At 41.3% G+C, this 27,088-nt stretch overlaps 1 protein-coding gene across 8 annotated transcripts in view; it reads right to left on the bottom strand.

Annotated features, from left to right (window-relative positions):
* Positions 1-27,088, bottom strand: part of myo3b (myosin IIIB) — a 581,719-nt gene that overhangs the window by 158,576 nt on the left and 396,055 nt on the right. For all 8 annotated transcript variants that reach the window (XM_087989045.1, XM_043693701.2, XM_043693699.2 and 5 more), the window contains one exon: positions 4,346-4,508. In XM_087989045.1, coding sequence (XP_087845171.1) covers positions 4,346-4,508 — 163 coding nt within the window. The remainder of the gene's footprint in view (positions 1-4,345; positions 4,509-27,088) is intronic.

The raw sequence follows: 27,088 nt of genomic DNA, 5'->3' as shown, positions 1-27,088 counted from the left end.
AATGGGCCACTGAGCCAAGGAGTAGCAGGTGAAGTTTAATTCAGATAAATGTGAGATGTTGCATTTTGGAAAGGCAGATCAGGGCAGGACTTATACACTTCATGGTAAGGTCCTGGGCAGTGTTGCTGAACAAGAAGACCTTGGAGTGCAGGTTAATAGTTCCTTGAAAGTGGAGTCCCAGGTAGACAGAATATTGAAGAAGGCCTTTATTGGTCATCGCATTTAGTAGAGGAGTTGGGCAGTCATGTTATGGCTGTACAATACATTGGTTAGGCCACTTTTGGAATACTGCATTCAATTCTGGTCTCTCTGCTATAGGAATGATGTCGTGAAACTTGAAAAGGTTCATAAAAGATGTATGACGATGTTGCCAGGGTTGGGGTCTGGAGCTTGAGGGAGAGACTGAATACACTGGGGCTATTTTCCCAGGAGCATCAGAGGTTGAGAGGTGACATAACAGAGGTTTATAAAATCATGAGAGGCATGTATAGGGTGAATAGACGGCATGGGTTTTAGGTGAGAGGGAAAAGTTTTAAAGGGACGTAATGGTGCGTGTATGGAATGAGCTGCCAAAGGAAATGGTGGAGGCTGGTGCAATTACAGCAGTTAAAAGGCATCTGGATTAGTATATGAATAGGAAGTGCTTAGAGAGATATGGGCCAAATGCTGGCTAATGGGATTTGATCAATTTAGGATATCTGGTCAGCATGGACAGTTGGATGTGATGTATAGCTCTACGATTCTATGTATATGACATCAATAATATTATCCTCATAAATGCTTTCTATTGTCTCCAAAATAAACTCCAGAACATTAGTGAAATGTGACTTTTCCTTAAGAAATCCATGTTGGCTCTCATTAACCCACATTTGTCCCTGTGACTATTAAATCTATCCCAAATTATTGTTTCTGGTAGTTTCCAAATCAGTTAAGTCAGAGGCAATAGATAAGGCAGAACTTTGAAAAATCAACATTAATGGGGAAAATGTTACATTGGTAGATCCATTGGTTGCAATATTTCAAATTTTGCTGGACACAGGAAAGAATCCCTACATCATAGAATCCCAACAGTGTGGAAACAGGCCATTTGTACCAACAAGTCCACACTGACCCTCTGAAGAGTAACCTAGCCAGACCCATTCCCCATTACTCTAGATTTACCCCTGAGTAAGGCACCTTAGTCACTACACATTCCTGAACACTATGGGCAGTTTAGCATGGCTAATTCACCTAAACTGCACACATTTGGATTGTGGGATGAAACTGGAGCACCCGGAGGAAACCCATGCAGACACAGGGAGAATGTGTAAACTCCACACAGACGGTCGCCGAGGCTGAAATTGAACCTGAGTTGCAGGCGCTGTGAGGCAGCAGTGCCAGCACTGAGCCACTGTGCCGCCCCAGTTTCCAGTGGATTGGAAAATGGCTAACATAACACCCTTATTCAAAAAGGGAGGGAAGCAAAATGTAGGAAATTATAGACCTACATTTAACATCCGTTGTTGGGGAAGTGTTAGAATCAATTATCAACGAAGCAATATTGAAACAGTTGGAAAGTCAAAATGTTATCCATCAGACTCAGCATGGTTTAATGAAGGGCAAATCATGTTGACTAATTTGCTTCCAATTAAACCTGTTGGAATATAACCCGATGTTGTGTAATTTTTAACTTTGTACAACCCAGTCCAACATCAACATCTCCAAATCATGATTAATTTGCTAGCATTCTTCAAAGATGTAACAAGCAAAGTCAATAATGAGGATCTTGTAGATGTAATCAATCTGGACTCCCAGAAGGCATTTGATATGGTGCCACACAAAAGGTTAATACACAAGGTTGGATCATATGGGATTAGGGGTAATTTATTAGCCTGAATAGATTACAGGCCAATGGACAGAGGACAGAGAATCAGGATAAGTATTTTTTTTCTGGATGGCAAGATGTAATTAGTGGAGTGCCACAGGTTTCAGTCCTTGGACCCCAAACTACTTACACTCTACATTAATGGCTTGGATACTGGGATAGAGGGGTCAATAGCCAAATTTGCAGACACACAAAAATAGGCAGGATGGTAAATTGTAATGACAAAATAAGAGCTGAAAATGTGTTGCTGGAAAAGCGCAGTAGGTCAGGCAGCATCCAAGGAACAGGAGAATCGCGTTTCGGGCATAAGCCCTTCTTCAGGAATGAGGAAAGTGAGGACACTTTCCTCATTCCTGAAGAAGGGCTTATGCCCGAAATGTCGATTCTCCTGTTCCTTGGATGCTGCCTGACCTGCTGCGCTTTTCCAGCAACACATTTTCAGCTCTGATCTCCAGCATCTGCAGTCCTCACTTTCTCCATGACGAAATAAGAACCTTACAAATGGATATACATAGATTAGGAGAGTGGGCCAAAATGTGACAGATGGAGTTTAATGTGGGTAAGTGCTAGGTCATGCATTTGGGTAAAAAAAATGGGAAGGTGACGTATTATCTTAATGGGGAAGACTTCCAGGTGTTGTGATGCAGAGAGATCTAGGTACTAGTATGCAGATACAGCAGATAATAAAGAAAGCGAATAGAATGTTGGATTTTATAGCTAAAGGAATAGAATATAAAGGTAAGGAAGTATTGTCGCAACCATACAAGTTATTGGTGAGATGGCACCTGGAGTATTGTGCACAGGTTTGGTCCTGTGGAAATTTGCGGAAAGATGTACTGACATTGGAGGCAGTTCAGAGGAGGTTCACTCGATTGATCCCAGATGAAAGGTTTGTTGTAAGAAGAGAGATTGAACAGTTTAGAGCTATACCCTCTGGAATTTAGAAGAATGAGGGAAGATCAAATTGAGGTATTCAAAATGATAAAAGGTGTGGATAAAATAGAGTGGATTCTTCCTCTTGTGGGACTTTCTAGGACGAAAGGTCATTGTCTTTGGATATGGGGTAGCAAATTTAAAACTACTTCTCCCAAAGGGTTGTGAATCTGTAGAATGTGCTACCCCAGATTACGGTAGATGCTGGGGCAGTGAGTAAATTTAAGGAGGAGTTAGACAGATTTTTAATTGGTAATGGGTTGAAGGAAAATGGAGAGAAGGCAGGAAAATGGGGGTGAGAAGCACATCAGCCATGATCGAATGGTGGAGCAGATTTGATGGGCCAAATGGCCTAATTCAGCTCCTCTGTCTTATGAACTTTAAAACATATAAGTTAAACCAACTGGTCTGCAATTGTTCAGCTTATCTTCACATCTATTTTGAAGATGGGTATAATATCTACAATTCTCCTGCTCTCTCGCACTATCCCAAGATTAAGTCTGTGCCATCACAATTTCTACTCTCACTTCTATCAGTATTCTCAGATGCATCTCATCTGGTCCCGGTGCCATGTCTACTTTAAGTACAAACGGTTGTCCATCCAGCAGCTTCTCAGAAGGTAACAGCATAATTTCAAGGAGCAGAAGACTGCCAGGCAGCCCACAAAAAACAGATTGATGTACTCAATTAAGTCACGCAGAGGAAGTTCCTGGAATTATCAAGTCCAGACACAACAGGTTTATAGTTTCCTTGTTCTGTCAGAATCAAAACAGGATCTATGAAAACGTTATCAGTTTGGTCTTCTTTTTATCTGTAATCCTCCTTGTACTATTTTAACAAGGAGGGAAACAACATAGCTTCTTCACTCACAGTTGATGATGTAATTAAACTCAAATCGGCACATTTAAGGAGCACATTGGTTTTGACTGGGTATCTCAGCTACCTTCTCAGAAGGTGTTAAAAAGAAAATGCAACCGGAATTGAGAGGGTTATAAATTTATGAGGGGCAATGGACAGGGTGAATAGCCAAGGTCTTTTTCCAAGGATAAGGGAATCCAAAACTAGAGGGCATAGACTTAAAGTGAAAGGGAAAAGACTTTAGAAGGACCAAAGGGGTAACTTTTTCATGTAGAGGGTGGTGCATGTACGGAACGAATTGCCAGAGGAAGTCATGGAGGTGGGTACAATTACCACCTCTAAAAGGCATCTAGATGGGTATATGAACAGGAAGAGTTCATATGAGCCAAATGCTGGCAAATGGGACTAGGGCCGATTGGGATGTCTGATAAGTGATGGGGGAGTTGAATCAAAGGGTCTGTTTCCGTGCTGTATGACTCTATGACTGGGGTACTGATGAGTAACACTGCCAGCCAATTTAATGCTCATCTATCTTGTATCTGATAGCGAGTAGTATTAAAATTAGTCTTTTAAAATGTATAAGATTTGATAAATATAAACTAGTGTTTTTTTAATTGTATACATCTAAATATACTTAATTTCACTTTCAAAGCTCTCTTTCTCTATTAATTAGCAGAAATTTGTGCATACCTGATTGGATGATGATGGCACTGCTTTGTTTTTTTGCTTGTGCTTTCTTGTATTTCCTGGCTCCCAGCCAGCCTTTGATGTGGGCTTGAATAACCACAATGCTGGCAATGACTTCTCTGAGCAGTAAATTTAACTGTTCTACTTGATAATACTTCAGAAACACCTACAGGAAACAAGTTGTCAGCATTGAAACGTATATAATTTCCATAATCCTTAGTTAAATGTAAACGCATATTATACCACACAGACTCCTTTGTGGACATGGTATTGGAAACTCAAACTATTATGCACATACAGTTTTGCTAATGAGCACTGACAATACTATGTTATTTAGTTTTATAAAGGACATCAGCTTTATTTCACAGAAAATAGATCAAATGTTTGCTAACATTTAATTACTAATGATTGATGAATGAATTTTACATTTCAATTGAAAGTACAGCATGATTTTTCATGAGTACACCAATAACACCTAGCTTTACTTTGCTATCACCTTATGCAACTTTTGCACTGTTGCTTAATTATCAAATTGCTTCCCTTACAGAAATTCTTGACATACTTTAACATCATAAGGAGCAATTTGCTTTCAACAGCTTTTAGTTGCTCTTAACCATCCCCTACCTGCCCCCACCAGGAATGAACTCCATCCCCACCACTGCACCCCAACTCCCAATATCCTCCACCATCCCTCACCTAAATCAAAATCCCCTTGGCTCCACCACGATCCACCAGGATTTCAGAATGAAGATAGGCTCTCTTTCAATTATATCTTTTTATTCTCAAACTATTCAAAATGTTGCCAGACTGTGGCGACAGTTGAAGCTTTTCACTGTACTTTACTGTATAATTTACTGTAAAACGCAAGTGACAATAAAGCATTCAATTCAATGCATGAGTTTTCCCTGACCACCACACCAGCTCCCCACCCCCGCCCCCAACTCGCAGATTTGCCTTGACCTCCCTGTGCTGGGGTTCTCTCTCAGATCTCTCTCCAACTTCCTGATCAGTCGCCCCAAACACACTTTCGTCCTGATTTCTGTCTCTCTCCCGCTTACCCCAATATCCTGCCTTCTCTTTCCCTATCCCCCAATTTCCTATGTACTCCCCATCCTTGAGTCCCATTTGTCTAGCCTGCAGCAGTTCATCCAATTTATGGTTCCTAATGCATTCTGAGACTAGAGCTGAAGGTAGAATTTATGTCAGAGGTTCAAAGATCAAGCTCAAAGTTTAAAAGGAATGAAGAATAGCTTTTTCTAGAAGCTGCAGGGAATGAGTGTTCAGAGAATACCAGGCACTTGAATTTCAGTGGAATTTCTGTGAAAGGAATCGGGATGGTGGCGGTGGCGGTGGCGGGGTGGGGAGGGGGGGTGCGGGTGGCAATCCGCTGATGATGGAAATTCTTAGACGTTGTCACACAGGTTCTTCCTATAGGAACTAAAAGGGGAGTGAGTATAGGGATTTGCTTGGGAGTGAGAGAGGCAGAGCTCGGGATCAGCGAGAGAGTTAACTTAATACATCCCTCCCCATAACTCCAATGAAATGCTGCCTGCATGATTCTCTTAGTTTTTTTTAACTCATTTGCGGAATGTGGGTGGTGCTGGCTGGCCAACATTTTCCTGCTCCTCGGGTGCTGCCTGACCGTCTGTGCTTTTCCAGCACCACTCTAATCTAGACTCCAATTTCCAGCATCTGCAGTTCCTCACTTTTGCCTGGCCAACATTTATTGCCCATCCCTAGTTGCCCTTGAGAAGGTAGTGGTGAGCTGCCTACTTGAACTGTTGCGGTCCACCTGCTGTGGGTTGACCCACGATACCATTAGGGAGGGAAATGCAGGATTTTAACCCAACAGCAGTGAAGGAATTGCAATATATTTCCAAGTCAGGATGGTGAGTAGCTTGGAGGGGAACTTGAAGGTGGTGGTATTTCCATACATTTGTTGCCCTTGTCCTCCTATATAGAAGTGCTTGTTGCATTGGAAGGTGCTGTCTGAGGATCTTTGGTGAATTTCTGCAGTGCATCTTGTAGATAGTACACACTGCTGCTCCTGAGTGTGGGTGGTGGAGGGAGTGGATGCTTGTGAATGCAATGCCAATCAAGTTGGCTGCTTTTTCCTGGATTATGTCGAGCTTCGCAAGTGTTGTCGTGGCTTCATTCATCCAGGCAATTGCTTAGTATTCCATCACATTCCTGACTTGTGCCTTGGAGATGGTGGACAGGCTTTGGGGAGTCAGGAGGTGAGTTAAGCTTTGCGCTATTCCTTGCTTCTGACCTTCTTTTGACACCACTGTGTCTATGTGGTGAGTCCAGTTGTGTTTCTGGTCAATGACAACCCCCAAGATGTTGATCGTGGGGGATTCAGTGACAGTAACATAACTAAGGGGCAGTGGTTAGATTATCTCTTATTGGTGATGGTCATAGCTTGGCATTGTGTGGTTTAAATGTTACTTGCCACTTGTCATCCCAAGCCTGGATATTGTCCAGATCTTGTTGCATTTGAATACAGGCCGTTTCAGTACCTGAGGAGTTGCGAAAGGTGTTGAACATTGTATTGAATCATTGGTGAACATCCCCACTTCTGACATTATGATGGAGGGAAGATATTGATGAAGCAGCTAAAGATGGTTGGGTTTAGGACACTACTGTGAGGAACTCTTGCAAGATGTTCTGGAGCTGAGCTGACTGACCTCCAACAACCACAACCATCTTCCTCTGTGTCAGGTATGACTCTAACCATGGGAGAGTTTGCCCCCGATACTCAATGATTCCAATTTTGCTAGGGCTCCATGATGCCACACTTGGTTGAATGCAGCCTTGATATCAGGGGCTGTCACTCTCATCTCACCTCTGGAATTCAGCTCTTTTGTCTATGTTTGAACCAAGACCGTAATGAGGTCAGGAGCTGAGTGGTCCTGGTGGAATCCAAACTGGGCGTCACTGAGCAGGTTATTGCTGAACAGGTGTTGCTTGACAGCACTGTTGATGACACCTTACATCACTTTAGTGATGATCAAAATAGACAAAGGTCATTCATTGGTCAGGTTAGATTTGTCCTGCTTTTTATGCACGGGACATTCTTGGACAATTTTCCACACTGTTGGGTAGATGCTAGTGCTGTCACTGTACTGGAACAGCTTGGCTAAGGAGCAGCAAGTTCTGGAGCACAAGTCCAGTACTATTGCAGAAATGTTGGCCTTTGTAGTATCCAAAGTCTCCAACCATTTCTTGATATCACATGGAGTGAATCAAATTGGCTGAAGGCTGGTATCTGTAATGCTGGGGAACACTAGAGGAGGCCCAAATGGATCATCCACTTGGCACTTTTGGCTGACGATTGCTGTGAATGCTTCAGCCTTACCTTTTGCACTGATGTGCTGAGCTCTTCCATTATTGAGGATGAGGATACTTGTGGAGCCTTCTCCTCCAGTGAGTTGTTTAATTGTCTGCCACCATTCACAACCGGATGTGACAGGACTGCAGAGGTTAGATTTGATCAGTTGGTTGTGGGATCACTTAGCTACTTGCTGCTTATGCTGTTTGGCATGCACATATTCCTGTTTGGTGGCTTCACCAAGTTGACACCTTATATTCTGTTATGCCTAGTGCTGCTCCTGGCATGTCCTCCTGCACTTTCCATTGAACCAGGGTTGATCATGGTTGAGTGGGACATATACTGGGCCATGAGGTTGCGGATTGTGCTGGAGTACAATTCTGCTGCTGTTGATGGCCAATACTGCCTCATGGATGCCTAGTTTTGAATTGCTAGATCTGTTTGATGTCTGTCCCAGTTAGCACAGTGATAGTGCCACACAACACAATGGAGGTTATTCTTAAATGTGAAGGTGGGACTTTACCTCCACAAAGACCACATGGTTGCTCTCACTGATACTGTCATGGAAAGCTGCATCCGCAGTTGGCAGATTGGTAAGGAAGAGGTCAAGCGAGTTTTGAGAAGATTTGTAGCTCAAATTGAGGTTCTGGATGTAAGTTTGTTCGCTGAGCTGAACCTTCCAGCTCAGCAAGCAAACTTACATCCAGGATGAGGTCAAGTATATTTTTCCCTCTTCTTGGTTCCTTCACCACCTGCTGCAGACCCAGAATAGTAGCTGTTACCTTTCGAACCTAACCAGCTCAATCAATAGTACTGCTGCTAAGCCACTCTTGGTGGTGGATATTGAAATCCCTCACCCAGAGTACACTTTGTGCCCATGCCATCCTCAATGCTTCCTCTTAATGTTGTTCAACATGGAAGAGTACCAATTCATCAACTGAGGGAGGATAGTATGTGGTACTCAGCAAGAGGTTTCCTTGCCCGTGTTTAATCTGAAACCACAAGATGGTCACCCACTTTTGGAGCAGCAGCAGCAACAGAGGAGGAGATATGGCAGAGCAAGTAGCATTTCAATGCTCAGGCAGCAGAGGATATCATAGTAGAGAGGAGCATGAAGAAGAAAAGGAGGTGGAAGAGGATGTCAAGATGGCAGAGGAGCATGAGGAAGAAGAGGTGCTCATGGTGGTAGAGGAGTTGGTCAAGGTGATAGAGGAAAGCTCAATGCAGAGGAAGAAGCAATGATAGCAGAGGCAAAGGTCAAGGTGATGGAGACAGAGTTTGAGGAGGAGGTCAAGGGACAGGCACAGGAACGTACAAACACACAAATTTTGGGAACAGAGCAGGTTATTTGGCACTTCATTAAGATCATAATTGATCTGCTGGTGTTCCAAGTTCCACATTCACATATATCCCAGATAACCTGTGATTCCCTTGCATAACAAGAATTTATCTTGCTCTGCCTTAAAAATACCCAATGATCTCACCCCACCACCTTTTGAAGTAGAACTCTAAAGTTCACAACCCACTGACAGACAGAATTTCCCCTTATCTCTGTCCTAAAGGTGCAAGCCAAAACTTTCCACAGTACTCCCTAGTTTTGGATTCACCTACAAAAGGAAGCATTGTTTCCCCATGCATCTCTTCAGCATCATGCATGATCTTATACGCTTAATCAGATCACCCCTCACTCTTCTGAACTGCAGTGAAAATAAGCTTAGCCTGTCCATTCGTTTCTTTTAAGATAAACCGCTCATTCCACCTAGTAAATCTGTTCTGAAACACCTGCAATATCTTGTAATGGAGAACAAAATGCATAGTATTTGAGACGTGAGAGTCTGTGGAACAGCAGGAGATCGTAAAAGTGGCAGAGAAGGAGGTTACAATGGCAGAGGAGGAAACAGTCATGGTAGGGGAAGGGGAACAGGAGAACAAAGCAAGGAGCACGAGGTGGAGAAATGGAGGGGCAGGGTCAGATGAGGCAGAGACACAGGAGGAGATGGATGTAGTGGAGGAGATCAAGGAAGCACAGGCGCAGATCAAGGTGGGAACATGTTCCGTAGGAATTTAACATGGCCGGGTAGATACAGGAGATAAATTTACCATATAAATTAATGTTATCTATGAAAGATTCATGAAACAACAATAAAAAAAAAGATGAAGTGCTAGTAATCAGTGGGTCAGTGTTTGATTGAACCATCTATGTAAATTTAATTTGGCAGCCTAGGATTCAGCATGATTAGGGTCAAGCATGGTTATGATCAGTTTTATGATCATCAGCAGTTTTATGGATTTTGCTTTTATTGCTCTCATTCTTCTATAATGTTTGTTTTTAAGTCTTTTTTAAATAGTTTTTGTTGTTGCTACAGGTTTTTAAGAATTTATAGGCTTTATGGCACACGGTGCAGAAAGGTATATTGCAAAAAATGAAAAGATTAATAAGTTCAGATCTTACTTGCCATTAATTTCCTTACTGTGCTTTTTTTTAATTGCTTTTTTCAATGCATGGGTTGCTGATTGCATTTGATGTCAATTGATGTGTTTGAAAGTTGCCTTTGGATGCTTCCCATGGATGCATTTGAGAATTTCACCAATGCTTTTGAGAGCTTCGATTTAATGCCTAGAGCTTTAATACCAATGAGAGCTTATTTGATGCCTAAGATGCATTACCAGCACTTCAATATCTTTGAGCACTTTATTCATTCCAAACAAAAACATTTGATACCAAATACTAGCTGTACTATATTTAACAACATTAAAAGCAAAAATTATGTTAAACCTTTCTTTTAGGATTATCCCAAGAGCCAATAACAGATAAGCAGAACGTTCCTCTAATTAAATACTGAGAAGGCTGTCGCCTTTATGTTTGGTCTTCGTTTCAAACCCTGTTCCTGAGCTAGTGACTCCATCCCTGTCCCTGACAATCATCAGCAATTAAACCAGTCTGTTCACAACTTTAGTGTCTCATTTCCACCTCTGTAACTCAGCTCCTTTCTCAGCTCTTCGACCTCTGAAAATTTCACTCACGGTCTTTGATATCTTCAGTGAACAATTCAAATCCACTTCTAGTTAGTCTCCCACAGTTTAGCCTCTGTAAATTTGAAGTCATCCAGAACTCTGCTTCCCTACTAGCCCTATGTTCAGTTAGTTACATTGAGTGCTAGTCAAGCAAAGTGTTGATTTTAACATTTTCAGCATTGTTTTCAAATCCCTGCTAATTAAATAACATCATTAGAATTAGAATCAGAATTAGAATTAGGTTGTATTCAAATATAGAAATACAGGAGTACAATGAAATGTCACTACACATGGTGCCATCTTAGGTACAAAGCTATAAATCACAGCATTAGCTATGCACCACATCTCAATGGTGCCCATTCATTCTTTTCCCACTCACCAGAGGCAGAAGTACTTGCCACTTCTGGGACCTCCTGGGATTTGTAGCATTGACACAATTTTTCAAGCCCAACTGTGCACCATGTCAAGTGATGCCAACCAGGCTATTCATCTTGCCCACCTTCATCTTGGAAGGGGAAAGCAAAACCTGATGTCCCTTAAGGCACATAGATAGCACAGCTGACACTTCATTTCTGATACCAGTAAGCATTTGCAAAGGTATTACTATTTAAGATACAAACTACCATAGGTTTCCTGTCCTTAGTGTCATCCCATCTTAGAATCCTCTCTAAGAGAATGCTTCTCTTTCACCAAAGGCCAGTGTAACCTGACATCTTTTCATTGTTCAATGTGGGACCAAGATACATTGGAAAGCCTGCAAGCAGAAGTGATTGCTGGGCCTCTTGCTGAGATATTTGTATCTTCGATAGTCACAGGTGAGGTGCCGGAAGACTGGAGGTTGGCAAACGTGGTGTCACTGTTTCAGAAGGGCGGTGAAGACAAGCCAGGGAACTATAGACCGGTGAGCCTGACCTCGGTGGTGGGCAGGTTGTTGGAGGGAATCCTGAGGGACAGGATGTACATGTACTCAGAAAGGCAAGGACTGATTCGGGATAGTCAACATGGCTTTGTGCTACTCTTCCAGCATTTCACATCCATCACATTCTCTCTTTGCCTGCTTCAGTTGTGCAAAGCAAAGCATGTTAGAATTATGTACCTCACTCTGTCTCAAGTGTACTGAAAGGCCACCCCAATCCAATCTAAGCATCAGAACTTCATCATCAACAGGCCTATTGTCTGCTACGTGATGGTCTTGGTGGAAGAATGGGTAGCACTGTATCAATACTTGGACTCAGTTGGGAGTTCCCTAATGAATTGTATCTTAAATAGTAATACCTTTGCAAAATACATGCTGCATTTTTGGGAAAGCAAATCTTAGCAGGACTTATACACTTAATGGTAAGGTCCTAGGGAGTGTTGCTGAACAAAGAGACCTTGGAGTGCAGGTTCATAGCTCCTTGAAAGTGGAGTCGCAGGTAGATAGGATAGTGAAGAAGGCGTTTGTTATGCTTTCCTTTATTGGTCAGAGTATTGAGTACAGGAGTTGGGCAGTCATGTTGTGGCTGTACAGGACATTGGTTAGGCCACTGTTGGAATATTGCGTGTAATTCTTGTCTCCTTCTATCGGAAAGATGTTGTGAAACTTTAAAGGGTTCTGAAAAGATTAACTAGGATGTTGCCAGGGTTGGAGGACTTGAGCTACACGAAGAGGGGGTGTTTTCCCTGGAGGCTGGGGCTGTTTTCCCTGGAGCGTCGGAGGCTGAGGGGTGACCTTATAGAGGTTTACAAAATTATGAGGGGCATGGATAGGATAAATAGACAAAGTCTTTTCCCTGGGGTCGGGGAGTCCAGAACTAGAGGGCAAAGGTTTCGGGTGAGAGGGGAAAGATATAAAAGAGATCTAAGGGGCAACATTTTCATGGAGAGGGTGGTACGTGTATGGAATGTGATGCCAGAGATGTGGTAGAGGCTGGTACAATTGCAACATTTAACAGACATTTGAATGGGTATATGAATAGGAAGGGTTTGGAGGGATATGGGCTGGGTGCTGGCAGGTGGGACTAGATTGGGTTGGGATATCTGATCGGCGTGGATGGGTTGGACCGAAGGGTCTGTTTCAATGCTGTACATCTCCAAGATTCAAAGCAGCTGTAAACTTAAATGTTTATTCAGCTATAGCAAAGACAAAGAAGAAAACAAACACAAGCTCCAACTGCTTTTGGAAACAGAACGGGACTGCTTATCTTTTGGGCAGCAAAATGTTTACAGTGATTATTGTACCCAGTTCAGGTCTTTTGGAACTATTTTTCAATTAAGTCCTGTCTGGCTCCTTGTGCCTGATGCTACTCTATTATGCTGAAGGTGATGTTCCTCTTGCTTGATAACTACATTCTCCTCCTCAGAAGACTGCTGCTACTCTTCCAGCATTTCACATCCATCACATTCTCTCTTTGCCTGCTTCAGTTGTGCAAAGCAAAGCATGTTAGAATTATGTATCTCACTCTGTCTCAAGTGTACTGAAAGGCCACCCCAATCCAATCTAAGCATCAGAACTTCATCATCAACAGGCCTATTGTCTGCTACGTGATGGTCTTGGTGGAAGAATGGGTAGCACTGTATCAATATTTGGACTCAGTTGGGAGTTCCCTAATGAATTAATCAGGCATGGTTGCAGTGGTTAGCTCTTGTCCTCCTTGTCTCCCAGTAACCATTCTTGTAAGACATCAATCCTTGTAAGGAAGCAGTCACTTGAGAGATCTTAAGGATATAGGCTTCATGGCAGCTGTCATGCTATTGGCGGAGACTTCTAAGATTGGTACAATTGATCACAGATGACTTGCACAATTATGGAATGGAATCTTTTTTCTATTCATGAAGTCAGTTGTGTAATGACATGGCACTCTCGACATGGGATGGATGGCTAACCACTCCTTCATGTTGCTGGGCAGGTCCAGCAGTTGGCATATGTCTGTGTCAGTATCACAGTCTCTGGAGTATTCTCAGTCTCTGGAGGCACCGAACCATGCTCTTATGGAGGAAGCGATATTGATTCTGGGCTTCCTGCATCTCTCGAGGGAACATTCAGCTGTGTTGACTTCATGTGGAGGCTGCTGGAGTTTGCTGATCCTGCACTTGCTGGTGCATCTGGCACTCCTCAATTTCTCTCCACCTTCATGGTATTGCAACAACAATGATGATAACCCCTGCTGCAGCTGAATCTATTGCTCACATTTCTAATGAACTTATGCAGGGTATATAAGAAACATATCCTTAGTAACGAGAGTAGTCAGCATTTGCATCACTCACAAATGATAGATTAGCATAGTCCACACAGTGAGATACGGAAGACTCTGACAAGATGGGTCGTGGAACTTTGTCAGTTGGACCTTATTCTAATGAATGCAGCCCAAGTTATGTCATTTATACAAATGCAGTGTGGAAGGATTATTGATATTTTGTTGTCCCACTCCCACATCACCCAAGACTGCCATTGCATACAAGAGTATGGTGATGAAAACTTAGAGTTGAAGGTGACAGGATATTAGCTCTATGCCATCCTGCAGTTTATGAGATCTTAGTTTGGCTTTGTGAATACTGGCTCAAGTTGCCATTTTCAACGGCACCTGTGATTATTTCTGGTTCACAGAGATGACTACCTTCAATCTGCAATGAACAATCTGGCATGATCAATACCTGTTGGAACCAGCATTTATATCCCACACAGGACCCAGCATGCATATCATATACTGGGTGCTGCGGTTACAGAATACTTCCACCTATGCCGTGAAAGTGCCTGATTAATGCAATTGCATTTGAAGGGCCTCGTATTGTTCACATTGTACATCCCACATACTCAGACAGAATAAAAACACTTATACCTCCCACTCAGCCATTTTCCATTTCCAGTGCACATTTTATTCGCAAACAAGACCATCAATACTGAGCTTTCACATGTTTCCATACACCTCTTAGCATTACGACTTCATCTCCCAAAATATTAATCTCCTCAGCCTGGCCTTACAGCTTAATCATTGCCAACCATCATGCAATACTGTCCCCCGAAACAAGGATGGTTATGACCATCAATCCTCTTGTAACCCATGTCTTCCAGCACACTATCATCTCCCTCCTCATATGTTATGCCCCCCTTCACAATTTTTATCCCCTCTGCAATGTCCAGAATTGACTTCCGCAACTCCCCTACCACACCAGTGGCCTCTGATAAACCCCCTGACTTTCACTGAGTTAACTCCCAGGTTGCCCACCGTCCTCCTTGACTGACATGAATGAATAACCTTGACTGATGCATGACACAGACCCTGGCTGAACTCTGTGCAGTTCTCCTACTGACTTACCATGACTCCCCAGATCGGTTGCACTGGACCTGTAGGATTGATTGTGGCTCAAAGCCCTGGGCTGATATTGGACATTGCAATGCCATTTGGTAAGTCAAGGACAATGACAAATATTGATACAGTCCAGGCCTCAGAACTAAAGTGCAGAACTGTATTGTAAATGGGTCAGAGATGTGCCCTAAGGCTGCAGTGAAGCTGCAACTTTCTTCAATGGAGGGTGCAGGTGGTCACTGCTCATGGATCATACCGAGAAGCTTATGACTGCCATCGAAAATTGCAGACTAGCAAAATAAACAGCCAGCTGGAATTGCCAGGTACCTACTCTAACTTTCATGTCAGGTATTGTCACCATCTTATTTCGAATTGGCAGGTAGGAAAATTAAGAACTTGTATATTCAGGACTGGTAAGATTATAATCACACTGTCCTGTGAAGTGCTTGAGAGGTTCTATTACATTAAAGGTGCTTTAGAAATATAACTTGTTATTGGATTCAGTGACCTTTTTTCCTTTTGCATCAAACTTAGTCATGATGCCTTCAGCTTGTTTGTTCATTATTTGTGTAGCTACTGCTATAGACAATGAAGTATGGGGTAAACACATGTCAGGGAGGTGATGTCTTAGTGGTAATGTCACTGGATTAGCAATCACGAACCCGATGATAATGTTCTGCATACACAGTTTCAAATCCCACCATGAAAGATGGTCAAATTTCTACTGAATAAAAAGCTGGTCCAATGTTTGACCATATTATCATTGGCAATTGCCAAACTCATTCAGTTCACTAATGTCCTTTGAAGAAGGAAATCTGCTGTCTTTCTCTGGCCTACATATGACTCCAGTGTCATAGCAATGTGAATGACTCAACTGCTTTCTGGGCAATTAGGAATGAGCAATAAATCTGGGGATAGCCAGCTACACCTTTATTCCATGAAAGAATGTCCATATTTAAAAATGTGCCTTTCTTTAATTTTAGCTATTTTATTCCAGATTGATTAAATATATCAAATGGAGAATTAGGAATTGACTAAAGTTTGAGGAAAAAATAAAGGAATGTTCACTTGAAGTTACAGATTAAAATAAAAATTATTTTTTTGTCCAAACAATTAAAATGGAGGTAAAAATGTAAGGACGAATTTGCAATTATGCATCAGTCTCAGGTCTGATTGTACTGGTTACATCTAGATAAGGGAAAAAGGGTGAGAAGATGAATCTCTAAAGGTTGGCATAGCTGGTATGTGGCAGTATTTCAGATGGACATTGGAATTCTAGCTGGGGAAGTTATGAGTGGATTTTCTTTTGTCTACCCAATCCATAGCAGACTAAAGATATATTTCCTTGAAAGGCTTCAGCAAACAATATTTTGGTCTTCTAGAAGCAATAAATCATGAAAGGGGTCATAGTTTTGAGAAAAACGTCGAACAAAAAGTTTGCTAGTTAATGTGGTTGTAAAGGTGGTGAATGGCCTTACCACATAACATTATATCAGATCACCTCTTATATATTCAATATATTTGAAATGTGCCCAGCTTTACTGCAGCTTGAATCTCATCAAACATGTTTCTGTCCCGGCACTGTCAAAGCCCTAACCCTAAACTCAGAAATGACATCCTCTTATGACTGACCGTGACTCTGGTGCACTGTGCCTTTTCATCCTTTTGTGCCTCTCGTCAGTCTTTGGTACTGTTGACTACACACTTTTCCTCCAATATTTTCCTTCTCATATCCAGATCAATAAACTTTGTTGGATCAGAGCCACAATGGCCTATCTTCACATCTCCATATTATTATTTCCTGAATCCCAAAAGGAGCTTTCCTCTTATATAGGCTGCCCCTTGGCAACATCAGCTTTGAGCATGTAATCAATTTCCCCAAGTAATCTAATAACATTAGATCTCCACTACTTCTCTCAAACTTTCCACTGCCTTCACATTGTCAGACTGCATATCGGAAATCTACTATGTTGAGTCTTAGTTTCCTCTAATTAAGCATTTGGTAGATGCCACAATTCTGAACCTTTGTAACTGATTCCATTCCCCAGACCAATTATTTTCTCAGGCTGAAAAGATCCTACTGCTTTGATGTAATTTAATCTCCTTCATATAAATTTTCCACATGGCAGAGAACTAAGTGGATAGCATATTCAGAGAGATGGTCACCACACAAATTAGGGGCATGCAGGCAGTCGAGAATGGGTGATTGCCTTCAGTTCAAGGCAAACAGGTTGTAGTGCGTAAGTTCCCATAGGTACTGCTCTCTAACATGCTTTCTGTTCTGGATACCATCAAGAGTGATGGTTCCTCAAGGTATGCAACAAGAACATGTGACAACACAAGTAGCTGTGTTGTTACAGGAGGGAAGGAAGATGAGTGGGAATGCAATCCTGATAGGGGATTTCTTAGTTGGGAGAGCAAACTGGTGTTTCTGTAGCCACCAACTTGACTCTATCATGGTATTTTATCTCCATGCTGCTATCGCGATGCATGTCACAGAACAGTCATAGGACATTCTTGTAGGTAGAAAATTAGCTAGTAAGACCTCAAAAGTAGTAATCTTCAGATTACTCCTAGTGCCATGTGCAAATTAGTATAGAAATAGGAAGGTCAGACAGATGAATATGTGGCTGAAACGATGGGACAGGAGGGAGGGTTTTGGATTCCTGGGCCATTGGAACTGCTCTGGGCAAGATGGCACTTCTATACGCTGAAAGGGTTACATCTGAACAGAGTTGGGACCTAGAGAGAACTCCACCCAATTCAGATTTGGTCAAAATTACTTGTGGGGAATTTTGTTAGTGCTGTTGGAGAAGATTTCAACTGATTTGTCAGTGGTGTGGAGTGATGTTTAGAAAATAATACTGAAGTGCACAAAACACTGAGACAGACAGATAGTGCTGGAATAGTGAATAGTAAATTGATACATTGACTTAGAATAAGAGAGAAAGTAATAAAATCAAAGTCAGTGTTATGTTGTATGGCGAGAAGGATACCACTTTGACCAGGACAATGCATCCATCCTAGGACAGGCTAAACAGAGACATGCACGGGAATTCCTAGAGACCTGGTCTTCAAACCGCAACTCCATCAATAAACACATTGATTTGGACCCCATTTACCAACCTCTGAGAACAAGAACCGGAAATGATATCACCCACCTTAACAGACCAAGATACATAAATAGAAAGTGGGACAGAACACCAGCGCTTCAATGGAGGCTCACTGATGATGTTACCTAGCATGGTTACGAAATGCTTGAGAACAAACCTACCGGCTCAGCGAGCAAACTTTCAACCTGGGGAAGACGGAGTTCTTCCAATGGGATGGGGTCCACCTGAATCATGCTGGAACCAGAGTCCAAGCAAATCACATTACTAGAGTTTTACATCAGGTTTTAAATAAAATAGTTGGAGGGGAGGACTCAGTTTCATGGAAAATGTTTAGAAACTGGAAGCGAAAGGAGAAGGTAGGAGTGTAGATTTGTGATGAAGCTTATTGTTACTGGAAAGATGAAAGAAAGAACAAAATGTAAGAAAGACTGCAAGAAAGGTAGAGAGAGATATTAATACAGCACACAGTATTCCAGGCTTCATTAACAAGCGCATAAGATTACCAGGGTTGGGAGGTTGAGTTACACATATAGGATAATAGTTCAACCTCAGATGGACAACTGTGCACCACTCTGGGCACCATTAGGAAAGATAATGATTACACTGGACAGAGTGCTGGGGAAGGATGTAAGAATGGTTCCAGGTAAAATAAACTCCAGTTATCCAGTTAGATTAGAGAACTTGGGACAGAAAGGAGAAGGCTTAGTGGGGATTTGATAAAAATTTGCAAAATCTTGAGGGGTCTGGACAAATTAGACATGAAAAACTGTTTCCACTCTCAAGAAGATCAAGAACAGAGTATTTTGCAAAAGAAACAATTGCAAGATGAGAAAAATCTTTCTTCACACAGTAAGCAGTTCAGAACTGGAGTGCACTGCTAGAAAATGTGACAGAGGGAAGCTTAATTAAGGCATTTAAGAAGGTACTGTATAATTATTTAAATCAAAACAACACGAGGGTTACAGGGAAAAGGTAGAAGATTGGCACTAGACCAGAATGCACTAAGAGCTAGTGCAGCCACAAATGACCTCCATTGCACTGTAACAATTCTGAGAAAGGATTGGTTCCAATAACACAATCATCACCAATTACAAGTGGCTTGAATTGAAAAAAAAAGTAGAAGTAAGATAGATTGTCTTGGAATGCAATAAATTAGCAAGGAAAAAAAGACCGAAAGAGAAAGATTAGATAATTGAAATGTAGCATGAATTCTGAGAACAGAAACTTGAGTTGACAAGGTGAAATGAGGCTGACCTAGGGAGAACTCCACCCAATTCAGATTTGGTCAAAAGTACTTCTTTAGTACCTAAATAAAATGAGGGAGGGGGAGTAGAGATTTACTTTGTGTCCTTCAAGAAAATAACATTAAGTAATTTCAACATTTTGATTTTAATTCAGATTCTAGTAACTGCAGTATTTTGCTTTTGTAATAGTGGATGATTATAATGTTAGCCCAAGCAACCCCGGCATTGCTTTGTACTCAGGAAAGCTGCCTTTTTTCCTTGTGTGCATCAGGAGGGTGCCGCAGCATTAAGCTGCAGATAAATATTGCTGCAACGTAAAATATTTTCAAGAGAGCATCAGAGCAGAGTGTACAGTCTCCAAAAATTGAAGTAGCGCTGTAGGCCATAGGGGCACAGGGGAGATGCCATTGTATCATGGAGGATAAAGAGACCTAAAGAGTTGCCCCCTTAGATGGAGTGGCAGCAGGAGGTTAGGAAGGTCAACTCCTCGAGGCTGTATCTGAGAAACTGACAGCAGTGCCACAAGTAATCAGGTGATTGAAATTGTTTAAACAGACGATTACAGGTCTTACTGTCATACATGATGTGTCTTCAGTCGATAACATAGATGCGGCCTAGAAGTTCACTACCTAATTTGGAAACCTGGCCTCATATCAGCATTGAGCTTTGAGATGTCAGGATGAAACTGAATTTGAACCTTCAGGCATGCACAAGGAATATTCCGTACAGCTTCTCCTACAGGAAGCAGCTCCTACAACAGAGAATAAGGTAGAGTGGCACAAGACTGCCATAGCGCTGATTGAAAATTTTATATTCTTTTTCTTTCAATCTTCTTCTCAAAGATAATGCAAGCCAAACAATTCAGCACTCTATTGCTAAAATACAAAATATCTTCTTTTTAACTTTGACATTTGGCTGCCTGAGAAACTAACCTTAATGTCTAATGTATGACGGTAGAACTAATCCATAAAAGCACCCACTGCCCTTCAAAGGATCAATAATTCAATTACGTACCTTAGAGCAAAACCAATGTAGCGAGTCTGACTTACATACCTAACTATTTCACTGCTCTCATGTATACATCTTACAGAAATCATGAATGATTCATAAACAGTATCATGTGTTTAATTATCCTGTATTCCATGAAAAATCCTTTTAGATAAATACAAGTGTCATAAACAAATTCTTAAATCTTTTCTTTAAAAGAGCAAGAATGATATAATAGTAATATTCCTGCTTTTGCTGCATTTGCTTTTTAATCAAAGTATGCAGTTACTATTAGAAGTAGAGTCAAAAATTGTTCTGAGCACTTGAGGAGAGTTCTGAGCAAGTGAGCAATAAAGTTGCTCCCACTTATGCTTGTTTTGTATGATGGTATATTAATAGTATCATATATATTGTAACCGAGATGCCAGTGAGGTGTGAGTTTATAAACTGGTTTTCTGCACAGAAGGGCACATGCTCAATTTGAGGGGGAAACCACAATTCATTGCGATTCCATTCCATTTATTTTGAAAATTTCAATCTGGATGTGGATGGGGATGTCTCCCATTTACATTTCAAAGGTCTGGAAGTGTCTTGGGAAACCTTTAAATTCCATGCAATCAGCCAAATAAGTCATATTCACACAAGTGGAAAACTGATGGGACACTATCTAAAGACCCAGAATTGTTTATGATAAAGACAACCAATTCCAGCATCTGTGATCCAATCCAACTACTGTTGAGCTACCTGTCCAACAAGGGAAGTTAGCTCATTCTGTGATTTGAGAAGTCCAGATTTATTGTCTTTGGTGGGCAGTGGTTTCACTGCACTAGCAGTGGAGCAAAGGCCCAATTTTGGGGATTTTGAATCCATGATGCTTTTTCTTCCAGTATTAGTAAAGTATTTAATGTTTTCAACTGAACTAGTGTAATGTTCTATCCCAGAGACTACTTGTTTAAACTAAACTCTTCTGATATTTTTGCTTCTCATCAACCTTGATCCAAAGCACATCATACAGGCACAGATCCTTAAAGTAGTTACACTCTTCAAATTAAATGCTTAGTTGCATTTTAAATGATATAAGGCTTTCCAAAATCATTGCTCAAGTAACCTTTACATAAAATTCTTGACTATCACCCCACAAATGAAGGTACACCCCCACACCTCCAGCTTGAAAACTAATACTTATTTCTGTTGCTTTCAACTCTCCAGACTTTTGCCACTACACAGCCAGAACTCCATTTCCAGTATTTTCACAATTCAGCCTCCTCTCACTCTCTTCCTATTTTCAGAACTTCAGTAGGTTTCATAACCTTCTTTGATTTTTTTCCTTTTCATTGTGTCTAACCAACACAATCATTTATCTTTGTGTCACTGCTTCCACATTTCATAACTCCTTAGCCCTCCTTGATTCCCATGATACAAACTAAACTACAACCGATGATAATAATCCAACTCCACACCCCAACTTTCCATACTGTCACACAAAATTGCTATAACTGACTTTTTGTTTTGTTTGCAATTGCCAATTATGCTAACAGGGTATGAGTGTGGTGGGACGTGTGTGAAACATGAACACCATTATAGACCAAGGTCAGCGCTGCAACATTCTGTGTAATGCCATGTACCACTTTCCCCTGTGTTGGGGTTTAAAAATAAGCAAGATTAAACATAACTACATGATTAGCCTAGAGTTACTTTCTACCTAACTTTACACATAATTATAGAATTCTAGACCATCATTGATACTCCAACACTGTAATAAAAATAATTAGATTTATTCAAATCTCTTCTCTTGCATTCCAAGACTGGCCTTTTTTACCGCAACCCCCCCCCCCCCCCCCCCCCCCCCCCCACCCCCGCTAATATCAACAAGAAATTGGGCAAATTAATTAATCAAAAATGCATACAGTTCATTCATGTATTTCATGTAAAAAGCATTGTTGAATCTGTACTCCTCTTCAGAAAGTGTAATTTCATTGCACCTTTTGTCAATTATTTAGAATGTATTTAGTAGCATATTACAGATTTCAGGAGTGATTCTTATGCTTATGCTCTCATCCAACTGCTTCTTCATAGCAAAACATACACTCCAGTTTGTATAATTGCAAGGGCCAATTATGGGAGTGAATGATAATAATCAGCCCAAGAGCATATATAGTACAAAAAGTTGAAAATTTTGGGAGAATAAAAGCTTTCATTTTCATGAGTAACAGTGGGTTGCTGTTAGCAGCCCCAATAGGCACTTGATAAAAATATAGTACTTCATAATAAAATTTACTGAGGATGTTGGCAAAACAATATAATTGCCTCCTTTCCACAGAGAAAGTGAAGATCGAAACTACAGATCACTTTCTTTTGTACAGTGGTGAATTAAAGCCAGATGTGTGTAGCAAATGTTGTCTGTAATGGACTGGAAGGATACAGTTACTAAAAAATTAAAGCACTGCACCACCAAGGGTTGGACTGTACCTCTGGCATATCTCTGGAACGTAACAGAAATCGGAGGCAAGAAGCTGCATTATTACATTCTTCCAGAGAACAGAATGAATTCTCTTCAGAAATTTCACAATATAATATACCTGTCTGACTCCTTGGTTCATGAAATACTTGGGCTCAAGATTCTGAAACAGAATTGCAGACTATTTGCTCCATCTGCTTGAGTGCCTGTCCTTCTTTCAAATCAGTCACTGATGCTGGAATATGCATCTTGATCATTATGTTTGTTGCTAATGAAGCAGCTGTTGAAGGGCTTATGTGGTACATGGTAGCAGCTCTATCTCTGAGCCAGGAGGTCTGGGTTCAAATCCCAGCTGCTCCAGAGCAGTGTCGTAACACATCTGAACAGGGTTATTAGAAAAAAAAATCTATGAAGCAGCTGTTGAAGTCAACAATGACTTGAGAGAACATATCTGCAAAAGGAGTCTTGCAATGTATAAACACAGCAGCAAGTTATCTATCAAAATACTGCAGAAATAATTAGTAAAAGTGGCATTTTAAGGTGGTATAAACTTCCTACCAAATAATTTAAGATTAAACATCACAAGGCTGAAACATGAAAGTCTTATTGTACCCAAAATAAACAGATCAATGGTGCTGAAACGGGAAATTACATTGGAAAAAGTGAGGACTGCAGATGCTATGTCTTGGGACTCTCCAACCACATGGCATCAATGTGGATTCAACCAGTTTCCCCATTTCCTCTCCCCCATCTTGTCCCAGTCCCAAACTTACAACTTGGCACCGCCCTCTTGAACGATCCTACCTATCCATCTTCCTTCCTACCTATCTGGTCCTTCCTCCTCTCTGACATATCACTTTCACCCCCACCTTCATTCCCCCCTCCCATTTATCTCTCAGCCACCTTGGCCCACAAGCTTCATTCCTGATGATGGGCTTGTGCCTGAAATGTCAATTCTCCTGCTCCTCAGATGCTGCCTGACCGGCTGAAATTAAGAGATGCAACTTTATCTGGCAAAGTGTGAACCCAGAATTTAGGATTTAACAACACACCATGGTTGAGAATTGGCCCCTATAATTTGAAATTTTTCCTTTAAAACTTTGAGGTATTTTTCCACATAATAAATGCAAGTTATTGTTAGTTCAACCATTGCTGGTGAAAGGAAGCAATTTCACTCTTCCTTTACAAGTGAACTTGGGCCAGGTGGGAAACTGATACTTGAAAGATTTGAAAAATGATTTCACCCCACTTCTAAACCTCTGATTCCCCCACTCCTACCTGCTACTTACATGGAAACCAACTGGTCAGTAAAATGTTAAGGAGGTTATGTGTCTTCATTTTACCGATGCTTTATTTTTAGCCCATGTCATTCAGGCTTTATGAGATTTAGCAATTAAAAGAAGGCTGGGCCAGGAAGAAAAGTGTTTCACCCTGACCCAACTGCTCCAATTAAAGTAATTTGTGACTTTCTATTGAGCTCCTTTTCAGCTTACAGATACTAATTCTAACTTATTCTTTTGAACACACAGGAAAATCACAGGTTTATGGGTCCTTTAGATATGCAGATTGCCTCCGATGATGCCATCAAGGCCTACACCATTTTAATTAGAAGTCTGTTGAAGGAATCTAGCCTTCTGGGAAGAGGGTTGAAGAGGCAAAAGAAGTCCCACCAAATAGCTAGGAAAAGCTGGAAAGTTTAGGGCCAGATTTTTCCATTTTTAAGTTACAGTTAGCGGAGAGGAAGGGGAGGGGTTGTCTTTACAAGCAAGACACTCCACACTACCTCCAATGAGAAAGATTGCTGGGTAAAGAGCCAATGAGACTCCTGCATGATTAATTGGTGGGCTTCTCGAAGAATTACTTTCTGTGAAAGCGATGTCCCCCTCCTCCACTTAAAGCTGCTGGTTGCACTGGAAGGACCACTGCCTTGGAGGCAAAGACTGCTGAGCACATTGACATTGAAAACCAGAAGCAGGCGAGATAACCTTTTGATGTATCACGGGGTGGAAGATGGGGGAGAGAAGATTCAGGGGAGTCACAGGGCAGGATAGTGACTTTCAGTAGCTAAAACTGGCCCCCCACAATCCTTGCCCAAACTGGACCTTCTGCAAAATGGGGAGACATGCTACTCAATTTTAACTGTTGGGTGGGGGTGGTGGGGATGGGGGGGGTGAGGAATAAGGGTTTATTGACAGTTTTCTTGCCTGCTGGGAACAGTTAACAGGGGAAGTGGTCATTAACTGACTCCCTGAGGACTTTAATTGGAGCCATGGCTGACCTTCCCTAACCTTAACCCCCACCCTAATTCCTGAGGAGGCAGGAAGAGGCCAGGTATTTCGCCTGATTATTTGCCATTTTGGCCACTTGTCCCATTTCTTGGAAGGGGAAAATCCTAAACTTGGGCTTGTTTGCCCTGGTGAACCCTCCATTCAATTGCATTGTTTTTGTGAAATTGCTCCTATTGATTTAACAAGTTAAAACCTTTAAACTTAATAGTGCTGAGGTTGGAACAGTTTATTGTCTATTTCAGCCTCCATCTACTTGATTGTTAGTCTGAATTAAAATCTGAGCTAGAATGTGAAAGGCAATGTGGCCTTTCAGAATCTACTCTGGGCACCTAGTTTCCCCTCCTCATGTTCCTGGCTATTAACTTGTTTCTTGAGCAAAAGTCTGTTGTAAATGCATAAAGCAATTAAAATAAGATTTTGTTCTTAAATAATGGTTTTAAGTGAGGATACATTAAGATCTACACTGATTTGCCCACACTGAAATCTTTGTGGTTGCGGAGGTGTTGGCCACAATTAACTTTAAAAGCATAGGCAACTTCAGACACTCATAGTGGAGCTTGTTTCCAATAGCACAAATGTAAGACATTTATGCATCTGTCAAATGACATACATTTTACAGGGGAGGTAGAAAATTTATCAACTTTGTAACTGCAGCTAAACATCAGCAAAATAGGGTTATCCAGCTTTGTTGACTTCCCTCAGTCAAGTGCAGTAGATGATACCCAAGTTACTTTACAATCGATGGCATATAAATTCCCAGAGTTCTTCTGCTGGCCTGAATGTAACTACTTTCATATGATAACATGCAAAAGGTCTGCACCCTAAAGTCTTGTATGCTGAAAGTCCTCATTATACTTTTGTCCTTTGAAATTCAATTCTCTACCAATATGACATTCAAATCAATCTGCAGATGACTTTTATGTGACAAAACCAAACACTATATTCCATAGATAATGACTCAATTATCAATGGACTGAATGGATTCGCCATCTCTGTCACAATAAGGCTCCAACCTATCCCATTCATAAACTTTTTACCTTTGTCTACTTTCTCTCCTGTTGTCCCTCATGTCTCTTCAAGCTCATCTTGCCACTTTCTCCTCTCTCAACCTAATTCCCATTCAGAATGCTGATCATCCAATCTCATTTGTGGCTCCCAGATCAACTGATGTTGTTAACAGTTTTCCCTCTTTCTGAATTTCTTTTTTTTCAAATCTTCCATTATTAATCCACCTTCAAAAAAATTCCTGACTAATTTCATTGCTAAACTACCGCAATATCTTAAATCTTACTTTCCTCTCCAAAGTCACAAAACATATTGCTGCCTCCTACATTCGTGCCCATCATTCCCAGGAGTCCACATTTGACTTTCTCGTATTAGGTTTACTCTCTTTCCACTGGATGAAGTCATTTCTAGCACAAAGAAAGATGGTTGTGGATTTTGGGGCTAATCATTTCATCTACAGGACATTAATTCTTCAGGGTAGTTGCTGTGGTTCTGTTCGCCGAGCTGGAAGTTTTTGTTGCAAACGTTTCGTCTCCTGTCTAGGTGACATCCTCAGTGCTTGGGAGCCTCCTGTGAAGCGCTTCTGTGGTGTTTCCTCCGGCATTTATAGTGGTCTGCCCCTGCCGCTTCAGGGTAGTGTCCAAGACCCAACCACCTTGAGCGGCTTCATCATTGCCTTGCACTTCAACACAAGGCTACTGATGATTGCACTAATGTTCAGTACCATTTGCAACTGCTCAGAAAATGAAGCACTCCACACCAGCTGCAAAACCAAGATAAGATTCAAGCTTGGGTGGCAAATATAGTTTATACCACACACATGTCAGGCAATGACCATTTCCAACAAGACAGAATCTATCTATCCCCATTTAATATGTAATAGTATTATAATTGCTGAATAACCAACCATCAAAATCCTGGGGTTACCACAAACCAGAAACTTAACAGGACAAGCTATATAAATACTGCAGTTACAAGATGAGCTCAGGGCCTACATTTAGCCCTTGCAACAACTTGCC

Source organism: Chiloscyllium plagiosum, unplaced genomic scaffold (genome assembly GCF_037043375.1).
Source record: "Chiloscyllium plagiosum isolate Xiang-an unplaced genomic scaffold, Cpla_swu_hap1 HiC_scaffold_7, whole genome shotgun sequence".
Classification (NCBI taxonomy): Eukaryota; Metazoa; Chordata; class Chondrichthyes; order Orectolobiformes; family Hemiscylliidae; genus Chiloscyllium; species Chiloscyllium plagiosum.
The sequence above is the reverse complement of the archived record's forward strand: the minus strand, read 5'-3'. Positions and strand labels throughout refer to the sequence as shown.